Consider the following 21045-nt stretch of genomic DNA (forward strand, 5'->3'; position numbering starts at 1 on the left):
ACTGAAAACTGGAAAAGTATACTGAAAAGTAGATGATAAACATGGACGATAGTATTATATAAATAAGTCTTCTGGTAATAATATTAACATCTGCCATCTACCTTCTCAGAGCATTTTTACAAACAACTTGCACACAGGCAGCTCTTATATGTTAGGGGCCAGCCCCGTGGCCGAGTGGTTAAGTTTGCGTGCTCTGCTTCAGCGGCCCAGGGTTTCGCTGGTTGGGATTCTGGGCACAAACACGGCAACACTCATCAAGCCATGCTGAGGTGGCATCACACATGCCACAACTAGAAGGATCCACAACTGAAAATACACAACTATGTACCAGGGGGCTCTGGGGAAAAAAAGGAAAAAATCTTTAAAAACAAAACAAAAAGCTCTTATATGTTAAAAATATTTTCTTTCTTCCCAGACAGATGAAAATAACTTAAGTCTGGAAAAAAGTATTACTTTGGTTGAGAAGATTAATGTATTCTGAAACAAAGGATATCAAATGGTAGAATGGTTTTCCAAAAAGGCCCATGGAATCAGCTTTCCAGACCCTATCACTCTGAAGCGATAATTTTTCAGTTTCTTTTCTGTCTTATGACTGGCATGAAGAAGACCTCGCTGGCATAAACACGTCACTCACGTGGCTAGAATGGGGTGGGGGGGCGAGTGACTTCTAAGGAATGATGTTGCAGCTGTACCTTCATCTTTCTTGGAGGAGCTCCAGGCCGCATCTCCGCCTTGTTGGCTGCGTGTAAGTCCCCATAGCTTGCAATGTACTGAATGAGGTTCATTAACGCAGCACAGGAATCTGAGCACGTCCTGATATGGACAACATCACTGGAACAGTGTAACTCAAAGCGTGGCTCAGTCTGGACGGGACACAAGGGAAAAAGGATGACAGTGTTTTCCAAACAACAGACAAAAATTTCTTTTTTGCATAGGCTTATTACATTAAATAAAATATAATATGATAATTGCCTTGCAACAGGACATGTTTGTTTATAATAACTCAATCTTGATTTTAAAGTATTTTACCTATTTTTGACTAAAACTATGTAAGTGGAAAAATAATTTTATAGTAAATTCAATATTTTTTTTAGTGTCTCATTTGAAAAATAGGACTTAAATAAAAATTTCCATTTATCTTAATAACTTACTTGCTCTCCATCAGAATCAGACTTCACCGCAGTTATGGTTAATTCCAAAAGCCCCATATCCATCACACGAACATAATCTAAAATGTTAAAAAGTAATTAATAAAATGCCTAAGTACAGCTTTCAAAAGATGCTTATCCAGGGCCAGCCCTGTGCTGTATTGGTTAAGTTTACACACTCTGCTTTAGCAGCCTGGGGTTTGTCGTTTTGGACCCTGGGCACAGACCTACACACCATTCATCAAGCCATGCTGTGGTGACATCCCACATACAAAATAGAGGAAGACTGGCACAGATGTTAGCTCAGGGACAACCTTCCTCAAGCTAAAAAAGAAAAAACAAAGCTTATCCAACAAACACCTAATAACACTAGCATTTCTTTAAAATTCATGGCAGGTAGTGCTACAAACGTTTACAATGCAATGGAAATATAGTTTCATGCTACAAAAATCCTACAATTCACTTTATTTTAGTTAGAAACAAAATTTGTCTTATATTAAAAAAAGTGTATACTTAACTGATGTTATAAGGACATTACAACTTCAAACTGACATTTAATAAGATCCTTAGTTCACTGGCATTATCCCAGAGTTATAATGCTTTAAAATATTCACACACAAATATAATAGAGCATTATCTATCCCCAATTATCTTTTTTAACTCTTACCTCTATTCAAATTTATAGTGACAGTATTACACTTGTCAGACAGATGTAAAGCAGCTTCATCCAAAATTATTCTGAGAAAAAAACATAAAATCAACATCTAAAATACTTATTGGAATATATGCTAAGTGATTACTATATACATAGTTGTATCATTCTTTCTGATGTAAATATTATCAAAGTGATATGCAGTTTCTAACTTATAAGTATATCTAACACTTCTTTAAAATGCATGGTTTATGAGTGCTAGGAATATTTAAATGGTGTATAGAATGAAATTAAATCATCTGCTCAAATTAATTCTAAATTTTCAGCATTTTTTTGTTTGGTAGATGCCCAAATTCACAAGGTTTAAATTATGAAAATAAAGTATATCAGGTAATTTGGGAAGTTTATATATACGTTTTCAAAAGTAAACTAACAACCTCAGGAATTAATTTCCTCCCTATAAATGAAATACAGTAACGAACAGAAGAAATGAGATGAATCATCTTAGAAAGAAAAACTGAAAACTTGGATAAAGGGACATGACTATTAGTAAAAGGATGTTGGCTTTAACAAAACATCGAGACTTTAATCAAAGGGTTTAGACAAATACTAATTAGCATGCTCGGAACAGCTGCATTTAGCATACAATGAAGTGCACACAGGTACCTGAGAGTAGAAGATGACTTGTCCAAGGCCACACTGCTAGAAACGCTGAACGTCTCCACAGTGAGAAGAGATCGGATGGGCAGAGAAAGAGGCCTGAGACCACAGAGAAACGACAGAACATCAGACTGCTGTGACGACACACCCTCCTTTCAAAAGCATCTGAACCTTCACTCCACTGAATTATGTATTTTTCAAAACCTAGTATACATTTTAAACAAGAAAACTTTATCTTGTTCCATTTGTAAACTAACCTATAATCAAGGGCACAGCTCCAGAGATGAACATGAAAAGTTGTAAATGAAGTTGGAGGATTATATCCCAGAACAGGCTCATCAGCAATATTCAAGAAGTATAAAATCTATAATCACAAAAATATAAAACGCCCTGCTTTAGAAGAAAAAAAAAGTTTTGATATGATATCCTTAATATCAATGTCAAACAAAATATCTCACAGAAAAAGCAATGATTTATTGGAAAATCATAATACTAAAGGAAAAAAAGTCATCATTTTGAAGGAATTGACTTCAAAAAGTATTTGCAAAACTAGCATTTGAAATAAAGAGGCCCATCCAACAATTGAAATGCTACAGAAATCTTGGAAAATCATATCTGATGAAACTAATAAAGTATCTATAATATACTTTCACATTATTTTCCTTGGAATAATTCTTGAAAAAAATTTTGTTAAAGATTGCTTAAAACTCTCTATCTGGTTTTCTATATAATCCATTGTGGAGAGAACTTCTTTTTCCTTAATTTATACCCAGCGCAGTCTGAAAACCAGTCCCTACCAACATCTATACTCCCATATTTGTAATCTAAACACGGAGGTCAGGCTAAATCTCACCCTTAGAAACACTTCTGTGTTCATACTGCCCATCTCTCTACCCACCCCTATATACAGATATATATGTATATATCTATATAGGACATATAATATATATATCTCCTTCATGTTTCCTAAATGCTTTTATGAAAAAAGCTTTCTGAAAACATTGAAGTTTAAAATAATTTATTTTCCCAACACAAAGAAAAAGTTCCTCTTTCTAAAGAAAATGAACAAGAATGACAGTGTACTAGTCTTCATTCTCACATAAAGAAGAGTTAACTTCTTAACCCAAAATTTCCTCTGAAAAACAACCAACTGTATTTCATTAACCAAAGAATTATTACACTGGAAATTAATTATAGACACTCTTATAAATGCCTGAAAGCACGTTACTGGCCTAAGGAATAATTCTGAAGTTATGGCAGTTAAAGAATAGACATGTGTTAGAAGTGCAAGTCAACACATCATTTACTGCTCCTCTATGCCAGGCACTGTACAGGTCCTGGGACACAGAATCCCTTCCCTTTAATGACATAAAGGATGACTCTGTCTTTGAGATATATGGGGACCAAACTCTAAGATAAAAAAAATCAACCACATTCTGAGGTAGTGATAATGTTCCATTTCCTAACCTAAGAGGTAGTTACACAGGAGCGCTGACTTCATGATAATCCAATGAGCACTGAACATTTATGATTTGTGAACTTTTCCAGTACATGTAATATATGTTAATATAAAGTAAAACTTAAATCAATACATATATAACAGCTCTGTTACCTGCTCATGCCAGCTAAGCCCAGAAGGAAGCATTCTGTGCTGGAGAGTGGCTCCTTTCAGTCCTACAGCAATGAGAAATTCCTATCCAGAGCAAGACAAAGAATTACCTTTATCACCTACATAACCCTCTAATTCAAAACTTGAAAAGTTTTTCTAATTAAGTGTGTTTAAAAAAAAAAAAGTACGTTGCCTTTTATGCAATCATTTTTAGCTAGTAATCAAATCAACAGCAAGTACTTAATGGTATAAAAGTACAAAATACAAACCTTTGTATTGGACTCGGATTTATCAGACAATATTTTAACTGCAACAGAGAGCATATTCATAGCGTCTCCTCCAACACCATCTGAAGAAACTTTACTGAGGCCATCTTCTTCAGAGGAATAAATAGTAGGTTCCAACCAATGTGGGCGGGTAGAACTGGGCAGTCGTGTTTCTGTAGGAAGAATCACTCCATCCACTATGCCTACACCCGCATTGAGGTGAAAATATAACAAAACGGTTACTTGAATTAGTTCACGGACTTCTATAACTCCAAACAAAAACTCGATGTACCTCCATTGAATATAACATAATCCTGAAAGCAAAATGACCAACAACTAGCTTGGCAATAATAACTCATAACTCTCTGCTCATGCTGGTATGACTGACAGTACCCAACTTAAAAAAAAAATTAAGATTTGAAATGCTAGGAAAATTAAATTTAAATAGGAAAACCTGATAAACATTAAGAATGTGCAAGTATCTCATGTGTATTCACAAGGTAACACAGGAAATGTGCTCAAAGAATAGTAAACTCTGTATCTGTTACCAAAAGGAAATACTGCTCAAAAGAGAACAAAGAATGTAAAGTCCCATCAACTGATCAATAGATAATAAGATACGGTATACCCATAAAATGGAATATTATTTGGCAATAAAAAGGAAAAAAATACTGAAACACTCTAATGAACCTTGAAAACATCACGACAAATCAAAGATGCCAGTCACAAAAGACCATATATTGTATGATTCCATTTACATGAAACATCCAGAGGAGACAGATCCATGGAGACCAAGTAGATTAGTGGTTGCTTAGGGGAGATGGGAGGGCTGTGGTGGGTGGTTATAGCTAACGGGCACAGAGTTTCTTTTGGCAGTGATGAAAATGTTCTAAAGTTGATTGTGATGATGGTTACACAACTCTGTGGAATACTAAAAACCACTGAAATGTGCATTCTAAATGGGTGAATTGTATAGTATGTGAACTACATCCCAACAAAGTTGTTGCAAAAAAAGAACATGAAGTCAACTTCTAGTTTACAATAAGTATTACTTTGCCAGTGGAATCAGAACCCCCCCACAAAATAATTTCTAATATGAGAAATTTCTCTTCTCAATAGATTTGATTTATTAGACAAAACTTAAACATGTCTAAACAGAGGTGAACAAAACACACATATTTAACATTTGTCCTACCTTTGTGGTACAGACTGAAACTGCTAGAATGAAGGCAGATGTAGTGCTTGTCATCAAAACCTTCATATCTGGTCACACAAAATAAGGAACCACCGTTGAACTCTAACCAGAATTCACCATGCTTGTTTTCCAACAGATCTCCATTATCTTGCTAATGAGAAGATTAGAAAAACATAGACGCCATTATTTAAATGCAGAAAAGTAATTCTGACCCTTAGAATGCTCCTCTTGATTCAGTTTAGGAGAATCTCCCACATTGCAGCAAAGTGGTCTGACTCCTGAACCATCCAACAAGATGGTATTCAAAACTGAGTAATTAAATGCTATGTGGGGTCTCTTCTGCCAAATGAATCCCTGTACTTCATCCTCCTTTATAAGAGATAAATTACTAGTTATCACCTCAAGAGCAGAACCAGCATGTTTTCCAAAAGAAGGCCCACATACCATTTGTCTTTTGATCTGCAAAGAAAGCTAAATTCTCAAAGCCGCTGTCGTCATGGCGCGCCTCAGAAAACTGATCTTCATCAGTCAGTGAGACCACCTCAAACTAGCTCAACTACTGATGCATATATCACGGCAGATTGAAAACAGCACACACTTGAAAAAACACTTTGCATTTGTAAATGCTTACCTTTACCTCTGTAAAAACTGACATTAATCCATGATTAATACTCAGAAGAACTGAGAGAAAACTCTGCGAGTTCTTGTTCTGAGAGTCTAGTTTTTTTTTCCTACGGGAACGATAGTTGGGATCAACAGTAGAAAAATACTGCAAAGTCTCCTCTTCAGATCCACTTTCCTCATCTATGAGAAATAAATGTCACAATTACATGATTCTGACAGCTTATTAAAATAACAACTTGAACATTATCACAAGAATATTTTATCACAAGAATATTTTACAATCTATTTTTACAAAAAATCTGGAATAACAATAAAAATGTACTTTCTACGTTTTTCTCTTTACCACTGAATTTCAGACAATGTATATACTATCACTACAAAGATAACTTTAATTGATATTAACATTCTCAATATACAGATAGATGTGGGGAAATACTGTAAATTACTAAAAGGTATTATAAAATGTAGTTACAAATGGAAAACATCATCAAAGAAACATTTTTAAATCCATGCATTGAAGAGGCTACTACTTTGTTAATTCAGAACAAACTTAAAATATATTACCATAGTGTACTGTTGATTTAAATTGACTAAAACTATCTTTGTTGAAGGTATTAATCAGCTGACTGGCTACTGAGAGCCCAATACCATAAGAAATATTTTCGAATGTCTCCACTGGTGAAGGAGCTGTTGGTTCCCACAGCAGCAAGTCATTAAAAATCCTATAAAAACGAAAGTTGAAAAATAAGTACATAACAACTAGTTCAACTGAAAGCAAACTAAAGAATATCCCTTAAAGAAATCACAAGAATAATGGTTTTTATAAATAGTGACACAAATTAGATCCTACAAAAAAGTTTTGTAAAAAACATCAGGGCCCGGCCCTGTGGCCGAGTGGTTAAGTTCGCGTGCTCTGCTTCCACAGCTCAAGGGTTTGCCAGTTCGAACCCTGGGCGTGGACATGGCACCGCTCATCAAGCCATGCTGAGGTGGCATCCCACATGCCACAACTAGAAGGACCCACAACTGAGAATATACAACTATGTACTGGGGGGCTTTGGGAGAAAAAAGGAAAAATTAAATCTTTAAAAAAAAACCCAAAAACATCAATTATGTTGTTTCAATGGAAAAACAACTGACATGGCTCTAGTGCAGGGCAGTGAGGAAGCAATCTGTACAACTAGATACCTGCCTAGCCTTACCTGTGCCATATGCATCAAATTACATACATCTAAATGCACTTTAAAGGAGGAAGTTAATTAAAAATAAAAATCCATCAAGTACCAAAGGAAGACTGTTCGCATGTGCAAGAGCACTCTAAACCGTAACAGATCACGCGTGGTCTCATTCGACCCTCCATCAGTCCTGGGGGGCAGCCAAGGGAGGACCACTGCTCTCACTTTACATTTGAAAAAACTGCCTCACAGAGGTTAAGTGACCTGCCCAAGGTCACACAGCTAATTAGTAGAAGTGGGACCAGTGCCCAGATCATGTCCAGCTCCCCTCAGTTCTTTTCCATTACTCACTTCCTCTAGGGATATCTGCTTTTTCTCTCTTCAAGAGAAAGCACAGCTTCACTGGGAAGTTTGCATGAGATGAAGACTGCATATAGAACAGGAAATAAGGAGAGGAAACCCTTCCAACTTTCTAACTAGTTAGAACAGCCAAGTCAATTCTGGTGACTAATGGGGTGACAGATGTCACAGCTAGGCTACTACATCCTACTTTTTCGAAGAAATATTTGACTCTACTCAGATGCTCTTCTGTCCCTACCCTCTCCCCAACACCCATGCTCTAACCTTTCAAGAAAACTTTATAATGTCCTCCACGAAGACTTTTGTTACATTTGGATCCGCGGCATATCCCTCACATACATAATTCAATCATAACACCATAATACTCTACTGTATTTTCTTGTTTCCCCTTCCTGGATTGTAGCCCCTCAGAGATAGGAACTTGTGTCTCAGTCATCTTTATGTGTGCCCAGCACAGCGGCTGTCACATAGCAGGCAGCAAAGGTTTGATGATGAAAGGACCAGTGGATGACTCACATGGAAGGACTGCCAAAACCACAGACTCATCGTAAAGCCTAGTGTGAATACCAATCAAGGTGCCAAGCAATGATGTAGCCTTGGCCCCTTCCTGTGAGAAGCCACTTGTTTAGGAACTTCCCGGGCCAATTCTAGAGCTTCTGAAGCCTTGGAAGTATAATCCAGGACTGAGGACTATGACTCTCAGCAGACTGTAATCTCCACCCAAAAGGTCTCTTTACAGAAGCATCACTAGATAAAGAATACCAGGATTACGGGGCAGAAACAGGTCTGTCACAGACACAGTGACAGCTATGGCCCCGAACTGTGTGGTACGCACTTGGCTTGCTGCTTCTTAGGCATACTACTCACAGGACAAAGAAACACGAGTCTAAATCCAGGTCTTAGTCTAAACCTCTATATAGAGAAATAATGAAGGTATAAAATGAAGAATTTTCTCAGGAAATGCTCTTCCTTTACCTTGTTCCCAACAACCATACTCTGATCTTCATAGGTTAAGGAGAAACTATTACGTTAAATAAAACCTTGAGTTCGTACTATGTGACTGTAAATACAAATTTCCTATGATTTTACTATGTTTTCTTATTTACTTTTTGGTCTAAACACAGTCGACACCATTAATACCATAAAACATTGGATGATGTTTTCAGTATCAAGAAAGAAAATACTGCTTAAGATATTTAAGGACACATCACCATGATTCTGTGGCTATGAGCCTGAAATATAACAGATGCTCAATAAATATTTGATTAAATAAAACCAGTTAGAATTCTTCTTTATATTCTATTCTAAAGGACTTTCGACATAGAAAAAAATTCTCCTATACCTGAGCCTGTCCTTCTAAAAGGAGCCAGTTGACCAAAGCACTAAAGGAATAAACCAGTATTTTAAATGTTTGAAGTAAAGACAGAGTTGATTATAACTCCTGCTCAGAAAAATACAAAAAAAAATTATATATATAAAAGGCATTATTGAGACATTTAGCAAAACTTGAACGGGGTCTGAAGGCTACATGGTAGTAATGTATAATATTAATTTCCTCATTTTGATGGGAATGACGGTTATGCAGAAGAATGTCCTTCTTTGTGAGAAACACACACTCAGGCGCTCAAGGTTCAAGGGGCATCACGTCAGCAGGACACTCTCAAATGGTTCGGGGAAAAAAACTCTTTGTCCTGTACTTGTAACTCTTCTGTAAGTTTGAGAATGTTTGAAAAATTTTTAAATAATATTAATTTGAAAATAAAAAATACATATACACACAAAGCCAAATAAAGAGCAAAGAATCCACAGCCTGCAGAACTTAGATAAGGGATTTCTATGGCCCACAGAGTGAGGGAGCACTGCAGTATTTCTACAATTCTAGGGGCCTGAGAGACGGAGAAGTGGGCAGAGACAACCAGAACAGAAACTCTCTTAAGCAACCCCATTTAACCCACACTCCAGATGAACAGATAATCTCTAGTTCCCGGATTGAAGAAGTCAACCACGCCCCCCGCCACACAGACTGACGCTCCCCACATGCTAACCGCTGGCTTCTGGCAGACTACTCTCCAGCGCACCGGGAACTTCTGCTCCCACCAGCTCAGCTGTACGTTCTGTCCAGTGACCACTGGTCAACTGTGTTTGGCCTCAAATCTGCTCATCCCAGCTGTATGTTATTGTAAGTATAGTTTTATTCAATATTGTGCTGATGGCTTTTAAGTATATAGATTGAGGTGAAAAAAAATCTTTAAAAACAGGATTCTGCCCTCAGATTGCTGTGAAACTATTTTTTCACTCCACTTTAAAGAAACTGAAATTGAAAACGGTACACAAAGCCTTCTGGGCATACGTTAGGTAAAAATTTCCACCAGTGGCTCATATTCAAAGACAAGGCCTTGTCCTGTACTGAAAAAAGAAGTGGTAAATGAACGTATATTTATATATTGAACGTGGAAGGTATGCATTACTGTTCCATATTCCAGTTTAACCAACAGCCACCTGCTCAATCAGTGCAGAAAGAGAAAGAAATGGATTAAGCCCTTCTGACCTCTGGGCTAGACCCTGAACCGGTCGTTTCATTTTGTTCAGTCTTAGTGTGCACATTCGTTAGCTCTTAGTAGTAGACACTGCTCAATTATAAAACAGAGTAGCCTAGAGGTAAGTGGTTTCCCAACTTTAGCTCATGTGTGAAGTTGTACAGTTAAAAGAATATTGTGAGGGCAAGCCTGATGGCATAGTGGTTCAGTTTGCATGTTCCGCTTCAGAGGCCTGGAGTTCACCAGTTTGGATCCCAGGCGTGGACCTACACATCACTTATCAAGCCGTGCTGTGGCAGGCATCCCACATATAAAACAGAGGAAGATGGGCACAGATGTTAGCTCAGGGCCAGTCTTCCTCAGGAAAAAGAGGAGGAGTGGCAGCAGATGTTAGCTCAGCATTAATCTTCCTCAAAAAAAAAATAATAATTGTGAAAGCCCTCTCATGTGAACTTATAAATTATATGCTGCTATTTATAAAGTATGTATATTATAAAACAAATATAAAAATAAAAAATTTTAAAAGATGTTTTGGAAAGCTAAATAGAAGTAATAACACTTCCTTCCTACCCCTCAATAGACTCTCCCGTGAATCTCATCTTCAACACAACTGAACTATGTGGATCTTCCTGGAACTTAATTTTCTGATTCTAAGACCAAAAGCCCTAGTCATTGACAGTCAGTGAGGAGACCCAGAGCTTATTACCAACAGTTAAGGAAAATAACGGGCCAGGGATATTCTATACCAAGTAAATCTACAGAAGAAACAACAGTTTGGAGTTTCTGAAGATTAAGAGAAATTAGAACAACGTGCTTACATGTGGGAAGCTACGATGATAGACACGAAGGATGTCTTTTTCTAGTATCCCACAGGACCATCTTTCAGATATACTACAGAAGAGATTCCTTCAGTGGGTAGGAATGACAGCGGTAAGAGATGACTACTGAGTGCTTGCTCTATGCCAGGCACTATTCTCAGAACCTTCCAAGCACTGGATCATCTAATCCTCCAGACGACCCTCTGAGGCAGGTAGAAGCATCAGCTCCATTTGACAGTTGAGGAAACTGACCTTACGGAGGATAGGGAAATTGTCCAAGGTCTTCAGAGTTTAAGATCTTCCAACTCTAGAATGCCATTTATTTCAACATATTTGCTTGGTATACATGTTTAAGGGTATTTAAATGTAATAAATTTTTATATAGAAGTCTATGTTAGAGTTTATAATTGTGATGGGATGCTTTTTTGCACTCTGAGAAGGGATGCTGCTCACACAAAGACTCTAGGCTTCTGATTCTACCCCACTATCTGCTGGCCCCCTATACAAATATCTCCCAATTCCTTTCATGTCACTGTACACACAGAAGAGAGATCTGGTCAGGCGACAGAGAGCGACCAGCCAACGTGAGGGCAGAGGGAATAAATATCTCACACACAAGTAACCCAGTTACCAAACACACTGGTTAGGAAACTCTGCTAAGACAGTAGCCCGTCATAATGGTAATAGTTCTATAATCAACACCATCAAAGTACACGGAGATGGCAGAGAATATTAAACAAGGAAATAAAAGGGAGAAAAGAGGAAATAAAGAGGCAGGGAGGCAGAAAAGTTCAATCCCAAAGATTCAACTATAAAGGCGTTCAAACTCACCTATTATAAAGCTTCTCATAAAAGCCTTTATTAGGTAGTGTTAAATGAATATTGGGTAACGTAAGTTCCAGCACATAGTGAGAGTTGCTAATTGCTTTATCCTGAAACTCTGTCATTTCTACAGGGTCTCCAGGCATCACCATCTAAAATATAACAGTTTAGTACAAAAAAAGGTATCAATAACCATTTTATGTCAGCATCATCTTCTGACCCTATCCGTAGGACTTGGTATGTGAGCAAATAAATAAGCATGTAACTTTTAACTTTAACCAAGAAAATAATAGATATTATTCAATCTTGGAGTTAAAAACGTAGGAAAAACAGTATACAAAGTCTTTCTGAAAAAGATAAAGAATTAAAATCACTGCTATATAACAGAGGACAATTCCTTTGCTGCTCGCTCGCACTTTAGCTTTACCTGCTCATTTTCAAACATTACTCTTCGAGAAGAAAAGGGAGACGGGGCTGGTCTTCTCAGATCACAAACATCTTTCAGGGAATGAGCACCTCCTTCCTCTTCTTCCTGATAGTGGCCATCACTCTCTTCTTCCTCCTCAGCTGCTATTCTCTCCAAAATGGAATGTATGGCTGGTGGGTTTATTTTCAGTACAATTCTGATAGCAAACACAATTTAAAAGATCAAGCTCTAAGTGTAAACTCCAAAACTTTAACTTTTATGCAGACTAATACAAAGACCACTGATTAAATGATTGATAGGATTCAGTTTCTCTACAAAGTGTAATTATGTCTACTGAAACCCCTACTTGTAAGCATGCTGTAAACTTAGAAGTGTGGAATTGATGAAACAAGTAAACAAAAGAAGGGCCTTAGCATCTTACACATGGCTAACTGAAATCTGATCTTTGGAGGACAGAAAGGTTATTTTTAAATTTCATTAACAGTCAACAATTTTTACCTAAGAATTCTATTTATTATCATTAAACCAAATCTTTCCACATGCAGTCTCTTCTGCTATCACGGAGTACTTGCACATCTAAGAAACCTCATGTTATATAAATTGCTCATACGGAAAAAGGAAAGACTGATTAGGGAACGGTTTCAGAACTGCAACAACAGAGTAATGTTTTCCTTCAGGAATTTCAATAATAAAAGACTTGTTGTTGTTGTTGTTTTGCAGCTACAAACCCAAACTCTCAGGGGCTGCCAGCCTTTGATGACGTTAGATTTTGCTCCAGAGTAACGCCATTCCCTTCCTAATCCTCTGCAGCACATCACGAGCCCAAGGCTTTGCGGTCTCCCTTTTACCACATCAGCCCCTTGTCATCAGGAGGCATGGCACCTCAAACAAAACAGCTGTGTTCCATCTACAACAGCTTTTTTTCTAAGTCAGTGGTGCCAGCTGGTTCTAGTTAAAACTATCACAACTGTTTCCTAATTTATAGATATCCTAATAAATTATGCTTCCAAATTACCTAAGTGAAGTAGACTCAATTCTTATGATGAAAACTCATGCTCTTAACTCCTGCTCATTAACAGGCATGCACTGATAATGCCTGTCCTAAGAGTCCAACGGGGCTGATACATAGGGCGCATAAAAGGCATAGGGGTATAAAAGAAAACAGGCAGAAAAATGGCTCAAAAAGATCACTTTAATTCTTAGAAAAGCTTCAAATACTAAGTTTTCAATATAATAGTGGATCATTATTTCAAGTAAACTAAGTTCTTTTAAATGTAATCCAAGTCCACTATGAGGCTAATTTAAGGAATATCCCCTGCCTAAGAAATCCTGAAGCAGTGTTTCTCTAAGTCCACCAGCATATTGGAATCACCTGGTATAATTTTTAAACTATAGTGATGCCCGGGTTCTATACCAGTATATCTTAGGGAGGGGCCCAAGAATCAGTATTCTGTAAAAGCTCCCAAGATTTGAAAAACTGTCCTAAAGCAATCACTGACTATAAAATTCATTTGACGACTAACCAAATGGTACCATATGAGCTCTTCTACAGTAGCTATGAACTATTTTTAAAATGGTTAATGATTGTTATCTAATTAAACTAGGTATCGAGAACAGAGGACACATTTCATAGCTCCATCTCTCGCAATATCTAACGTACACCTTTCATATAGTAGTACTCAACACATACTTTTATTTAAATTGTCCATCTTCCTCAGGGTTCTCTCATCAAGGCTGAATATTTTTAGCGTAAATTTAACAGCCAAAATGTCAGTTAAAAAGAATACAGCAATTTATTTCTAAAAGGAAAATTTCATTAAATGTATGCATCGTATGCATTTGCTTACTCACCGTGGCCAGTCAAAATCATCTGATGATGCTGTATCTCCATCTACTCCACTAGACACTTGGAAAAACTTAATAGATGGTTCTCCTTTATCTTCCTGGAATGACCCTAATAAAACAAGACTGATTAACTGAAATGCATGTCTTCTCAAGTACTACAAGATACTTTTCTCCTTAGAGGAGCAAAGATCCTCTCAATCAAGGACAGAATGCAACGTTAAGTTCTACAACATTTATTCATTTGCTCCTGTTCCATGTGTACATGTAGGGAAACAAGATAAGCAGATAAATTAAAGATGCTGTTTTCTGTTCAAATTCTTAAATACCAATGTTTAACGTGTAAGGTACACAATCACAATATAGTAAATACAGCAGTTACCACTTACTGAGTGTCACTTGATTATTCCTCATAAAAGTTTATGCAGTTAATCTAGCAAAGATATAATAACTACATTTCTTAAATGTTTATTTTGTACCAAGCACTGTAAGAATTACCTCTAGTCACAACAACCCTATACATGTTTTTTCATTCCCTTTCACAAAGAATGACTTTCCTCCAGAATGAGTTTCTCACCACTAGAGTTAAGGCAAGATCAGATATCCCCAAAACGCCCTTTCATGAAGTCACAATCGGCAACAATTTTAAATAGGTCTAAGATGTGTACAACTGAGAACAGGGAAGGGAAACTGCAGCCCGCCCAGGAGGGGATGAGCAGAGGGGTGTGGGGGCAGGAGAGTGTGGTGGGAGCAGGGTGGCAGTGTGATGGCAGAGGCAGCGTGCTTAGTAACCACAGGCTAAAACATCAGGAAGTTCCCGAGTTCTTCACAAACTGGGTTCCTTCTAACTCTATATATTCTCTTCATTAGATGACAAAAGAAAAGTAATTCAGAAAAACTAAAAACGAGTTTGACAAAGAAAAGTGACCAGAGATGAGTATGATGGTTGAAAGCTCAAGCTCCAGTGTGGGACTCGGGTTCGAATCTTGATTCTAGCACTTTCTACTAAACGACCTTGGAAGGTACCTCTTCTTAAGTCTACAAATTTCTCACTTACAAATGATAAAAGTAATCGGAAATAATAAGCCTACCGTAACTACGATGATTAAAGGAAACAATATAAAGTGTGTGAAGTGCTCAGCACAGGAGCTAACACAGAGTGGTACCCAGTGAATTCTGGCTATGAGTAGCCTTACAAGTAAGTGGAAGGTGCTGGGTAAAATGTAAGCTAAAGCAATCTATTCCCCGTAGAAAAGAAATATTTTAAGAAAGTAAATAAATCATTGTGCTTAGTAATTTCTCTTTAAAAACTGACTTACATCATATATTTGTATACAATACTGGAAAAAAGCTGTTACTCTTGTTTTCTAACAGAATATTCTTTAATTTTATGACATTGTGGGGCTGTCAGATACTTTTTCATGATTTACATTTCAGTGGCACTTGTTAGTTTCTAGTCTGGCTCCTTTACAGGCACGTTCAATCTTACCAACTAGATCTCTAAAGGTAAGTTCCAATTTAATTTGCTCTGGGGTTGATCCTCCTACGAATTCAGTCTTAAATTCTAGATCTGTGAATGATAAATGAAGGATCTCCTTCTGAAGCGACTTCTTAAACCATGGTCCTCTTTCTTGATCTGATCGAAGATCAGGTATCGGGAAGCGAACAGAAAGGTTTAATGCTGATGTGGCAACTTGTACTGATATCCGACAATTTGCAGGATTATGTGAATCATCTAGAAATACTTCAGTGAAAGCCTTGTGCTAAAACAGAAAACATCAAAAATATGCCCAAATGTTAAAGTAAACATAAATTACATTAGTATTCAACATTACAATATGTACAATCACCGTTTCCTCATTCAGAATAATGCACTAAAATACAATCCAAATTAACTATCATATTAACTTAGTGAAATGAAATTTTATAATGCAACAGCTATTGACAAAAGTCATAACTAGTGGTAAAAGTTAAACCCTCATGAAAAAAAACAAAAATAAATCAAAATAGAAACTGAATCAAAGTAAAGACACAGGTGCTATAGACGCACATATATCTTACTATAGTCTAAAAAAGAATAACGTGTAAACTAGCTTATCAGCAAATTCAACACAGTCAAAAATCACTACAGCACCTAACATTCCATTTGAAGAATTTATCTACTAATACGCTACTCTAAACAAACACTCAGTATGAAATCAGATGAATTACGCCCAATGCAAAGGCCCATCCCTGACTCATCTTTATATTTCCAGGGCTAAGCCCAGAGCCTGGCACATCATAGATTCTAAATAAATATTTTAGAAACAACTCACTCCAAGCTCCCATCCAACCCAAGAGTATGATGATCCCATCTGATGGCTCTTAGAAACTAAACACACATATGCCATCTACTCAAAGCCGTGTTATGATAAAAGGATCAAAGAACATGCCCTTCAGATAAAACTCTATTCCTATTTTTTCTCTAAAATGTATTGAAACCAACAAAGATTTAGTCCAGAGTACACTGTAGTGACAACACTCCTTGATTTCATGAATCAGTCTCTAACCTCCTAGATTAGAAAGTTCCCTTTTATGCTAGACTTGGATTTTTAACAAACCTATTCTTTTTCTTCCATATTTAACATTCTATTATTAACCCCTACTCTCAGCAAAAATAACCCAAGAGATTAAACCATCATCCCAAAACATCTATGGCTAACAGCAAATATAGACACTAACCCCATAGAACTTAAAATAACTAGCAAATGGTGACAATAAACAATGCTGATTTAAAGTGAATACTCACCACTAATTAAGGGAGAAGCAAATAAGTTGAAAAAATATCTTTTCCCTTTTCTTTTTAATCAAAGTTGTCTCTGTTCCTGGTTCTACAGCCTCAAAATTCCTAACAGACTTCCTGCAACTCTAATGGACTTGATTTGCTTAGAAACAACACCAGGCACCAGATCTAAGTGCTCTAAAAGCGATATAACATGACGCTCGACAACACAATACTGTAATGTATGTTCTCATTTTCAAAAGTATATCCTGTATTATATGAGCTACATTTTATAGGTAGCTCAAGTAGTTTGTTAAATGTGTGAATAGATAAAATTTTGTAAAGATACTATAATCACAGTTTATAAAATTCAGATAAACAGGAAAGGAAAGAAAATCTAACTCTACTATTTTAACACAATCAATGCTACCAACTGGTGTATTTCTATCCATTTTTTTCTATACGTTAATTTTATTTACAGAGCTGTAATAAAAGTTTACGTGGAATAACACATTCCACTTTTTCACTTAATCCTTCTTCATGTTGTTGCAACATCTTTATAACCATCATCTAAAATGGCCATGTAAAATTTCACTCAGTATATTAGCAAAACTTATTTAGCTAGCCTATTATCTAGAAATAAAAGATGTCTCCCTTCAACAAAGATGCCAACAACATACAATGGAGAAAAGATAGTCTCTTCAATAAATGGTGTTGGGAAAACTGGACAGCCATATGCAAAAGAATGAAGGTAGACCATTATCTCACGCCATACACAAAAATAAACTCAAAATAGATCAAAGATTGGAAGATAAGTCCTGAAACCATAAAACCGCTGGAAGATAATATAGGTAGCACACTCTCTGACATTGAACTTAAAAGGATCGTTTCGAATACCATGTCTTCTCAGACAAGGGAAACAAGAAAAAATAAACAAGTGGGAGTTCATCAGACTAAAGAGCTTCTGCAAGGCAAAAGAAACTAGGATCAAAACAAAAAGACAATCCACCAATTGGAAGAAAATATTTGCAAGTCATATATCTGACAAGGGGTTAATCACCATAATATTTAAGGAACTCACATAACTAAACAAAAAAACAAACAGCCTGATCAAAAAATGGGCAGAGGATATGGACAGACATTTTTCCAAAGAAGATATACAGTGGCCAATAAACACATAAAAAGATGTTCAACATCACTAATCATCAGGGAAATGCAAATCAAAGCTACACTAAGATACTACCTTACGCCTGTTAAAATGGCTATAATCACTAAGACTAAAAACAACAAATGTTGGAGAGGGTGTGGAGAAAAGGGAACCCTCATACACTGCTGGTGGGAATGCAAACTGGTGCGGCCACTACGGAAAAGAGTATGGAGATTCCTCAAAAAATTAAAAATAGAACTACCATACGACCTAGCTATCCCACTACTGCGTATCTACCCAAACAACCTGAAATCAACAAGCCAAAGTAACATATGTACCCCTATGTTCATTGTAGCACTATTCACAACAGCCATGACATGGAAGCAACCCAAGTGCCCACTGACTGATGACTGGATAAAGAAGAAGTGGTATATATACACAATGGAATAATACTCAGCCAGAAAAAAGACAAATTCATCCCATTTGCAACAACATGGAAGGATCTGGAGAGAATTATGCTAAGCAAAATAAGCCAGACTGAGAAAGACCAACACCAGCTGATTTCATTCATATGTGGAATATGAACAAACATATGGACAATGAAAAACAGTTCAGTGGTTACCAGGGGAAGGGGGATGGGGGGTGGGCAAAGGGGGTGAAGGGGAGCACGTATGTGGTGACGGATAAGAAATAACATACAACTGAAATCTCACATTGATGTAAACTATTATGAACTCAATAAAAAAAAAAGATGTCTCCATTTCTTCATTATTACAAATAAAGCTGCTTTAATAATATATGCTATTTAACCTATTAAGAATACTTAAGTTCAAAAAACAAAAATAAAATCTTTCAAAAAAAAAAGGGTCCAGCCTCATGGCTGAGTGGTTAAGTTTGGGTGCTCTGCTTCGGAGGGCCAGGGTTTCGCTGGTTCAGATCCTGAGCATGGACATGGCACCGCTCATCAGGCCATGCTGAGGCAGTGTCCCACATGCCACAACTAGAAGGACCCACAACTAAAAATATACAACTGTGTACCAGGGGGCTTTAGGGAGAAAAAGGAAAAATAAAATCTTTAAAAAGAATACTTAAGCTCACAAATAATGCCAATAAGCCTATCAGCTAGCTATAATTATGGTTAGTATTTGCAATTTTTTGAATACTTACCAGACTAATATGCTTATTATATGAAGTATACATGTGAGACGCCATCATCTCCACTGTAGTAAGTTTCTGTGGTTGAAGCAAAGAATTTAACCTGTCCACAATACTGATATCCAGCTCACAAAACACTGGATTTAATTTAATTTGTAATTCTGCCTTCTGAGGCACGGAACTAAGCCTTGCTTGATTACCCTGTAAAAAAAAAAAAAAACAAAAGCATTAATATGATCAGTAACAATACTATAAAACTAAGTTTTATAAAACCTTATGATTGTGACAAAATATATATAAAATGAAAATTTACAGGTGGTAAACTCAGAAAAAGATCTCTTACCTGGGGTCCTTTATTCTCAGAATGCTTATAATGAAGCTGAAGACACACAGGGGGGTGGGAATCAGTTCGTTCTTCGGAATGGAACATTAAAAGCTTGAAAACAAAGATAAAGATAAATTAAATGTAAGATATTAAGCTATAATTAATCACATGAATTAACAGAGGTGCTAATGTAATAGTAGAAAGAACTTTTGAAGTCAGAAAAGCTGGCTCTAAGTGTCATTTCTGTCACTCACTAGCAACATGAATCTTAGACCAGTTAGTTAATTTTTGTGATACTTAAGCGTCTCAACTGCAAAATGCAGGTAAGGACTCAATAAAGTAATGCCCTAGAAAGTGCTCTGAAAATAACATACAAGGGCCAGGTAACAGCAATAACTGCCATTTTGATAGCTCTGAAAAGGCTCTCTAGAACACATTATTAGGATAGTAAAAAAAATAAAATTAATAATAAATGAACACAAGACATTTCACTTGTCTTGAACAGTGCTTAGCACACAGTAGGCATTCATAAGTATTTGTTGAATGATAGAACTCTTCTGAATGAAATCAACTCATTTGTCTCATAACCTGTTTGCCACTCTAAAACAAGTAAACTTTGGGGCCGGCCCCGTGGCGCAGCAGTTAAGTGCACACATTCCACTTCAGCGGCCCAGGGTTCACTGGTTCGGATCCAGGTGCGGACATAGCACTGCTTGGCACGCCATGCTGTGGTAGGCGTCCCACATATAAAGTAGAGGAAGATGGGCATGGATGTTAGCTCAGGGCCAGTCTTCCTCAGCGAAAAGAGGAGGATTGGCAGCAATTAGTTCAGGGCTAATCTTCCTCAAAAAAAAAAATAAAAAATAAAACAAGTGAACTTCTAAATTAAAAATTCTAACAGACTCTTATAATGGCCTTGAATGCCATACTTTAAAAAATCTGTAGCAACAAAATACAAATGCACACACACACAAAAAAAAACTCCTTCCTATAGGACTGCCTATACCTGTTTTAAGAAAATCATTACTGTTCATACAATTCTTAAAAAGCAAGACAAATTTAAAGAATAATCCTAAAGGAAAAGTATCTAGCATTTACCTCTGTATAGTGGGGAGAAACAGAATGAAAATCAGTCGGAAACAGGCACTCCAAAAGTTCCATTTGCCCAATGGACATGTCAGTACTAAAATATCGGGAGGCTGATCTTTGTCTTTGTTCATAGGATACTTTGATGCCAGTACCTATAAACCTATTAGAAAAAAAACGTAGCATTTAAGAGTATCCATATACTTCTAGATTAAACAGTGTGTCAAAGACTAGCACACAAGTGTTAATAATGTACAATTCCCTAGCTATTCTGACAAGTTCAACTTGTTAGTAATAACTAATATTCCTAAGGATATTAACTAGAAAAACTTTCAAATCTCCCACTCCCTGACATAAGATAAAGAAATCAGTTCTGTTGATAGGAAACTATACAGGATATATTTTTTTTTCCAAAACTGCCCTTCCTTCTTCCACG

The 21045-nt window shown here is 36.7% G+C and overlaps 1 protein-coding gene across 3 annotated transcripts in view; it reads right to left on the reverse strand.

Moving 5' to 3' along the window:
* ATG2B (autophagy related 2B) overlaps nt 1-21045 on the reverse strand; it is a 68305-nt gene that overhangs the window by 23626 nt on the left and 23634 nt on the right. For all 3 annotated transcript variants that reach the window (XR_011432304.1, XM_023628345.2, XM_023628346.2), the window contains exons 12-28: nt 20622-20772; nt 19542-19634; nt 19211-19399; nt 15625-15898; nt 14145-14247; nt 12294-12489; nt 11876-12018; nt 6719-6876; nt 6162-6334; nt 5531-5681; nt 4339-4538; nt 4073-4153; nt 2718-2824; nt 2467-2559; nt 1816-1886; nt 1152-1228; nt 693-863 (exon numbers count right to left, since the gene is read on the reverse strand). Coding sequence is in view for 2 of the 3 variants with exons in the window: in XM_023628345.2 (XP_023484113.2) it covers nt 693-863; nt 1152-1228; nt 1816-1886; nt 2467-2559; nt 2718-2824; nt 4073-4153; nt 4339-4538; nt 5531-5681; nt 6162-6334; nt 6719-6876; nt 11876-12018; nt 12294-12489; nt 14145-14247; nt 15625-15898; nt 19211-19399; nt 19542-19634; nt 20622-20772 (2431 nt within the window). In the remaining variant the exon portion in view is untranslated. The remainder of the gene's footprint in view (nt 1-692; nt 864-1151; nt 1229-1815; nt 1887-2466; nt 2560-2717; nt 2825-4072; nt 4154-4338; nt 4539-5530; nt 5682-6161; nt 6335-6718; nt 6877-11875; nt 12019-12293; nt 12490-14144; nt 14248-15624; nt 15899-19210; nt 19400-19541; nt 19635-20621; nt 20773-21045) is intronic.

The sequence above is a fragment of the Equus caballus genome, chromosome 24 (genome assembly GCF_041296265.1).
Source record: "Equus caballus isolate H_3958 breed thoroughbred chromosome 24, TB-T2T, whole genome shotgun sequence".
NCBI classification, from domain to species: domain Eukaryota; kingdom Metazoa; phylum Chordata; class Mammalia; order Perissodactyla; family Equidae; genus Equus; species Equus caballus.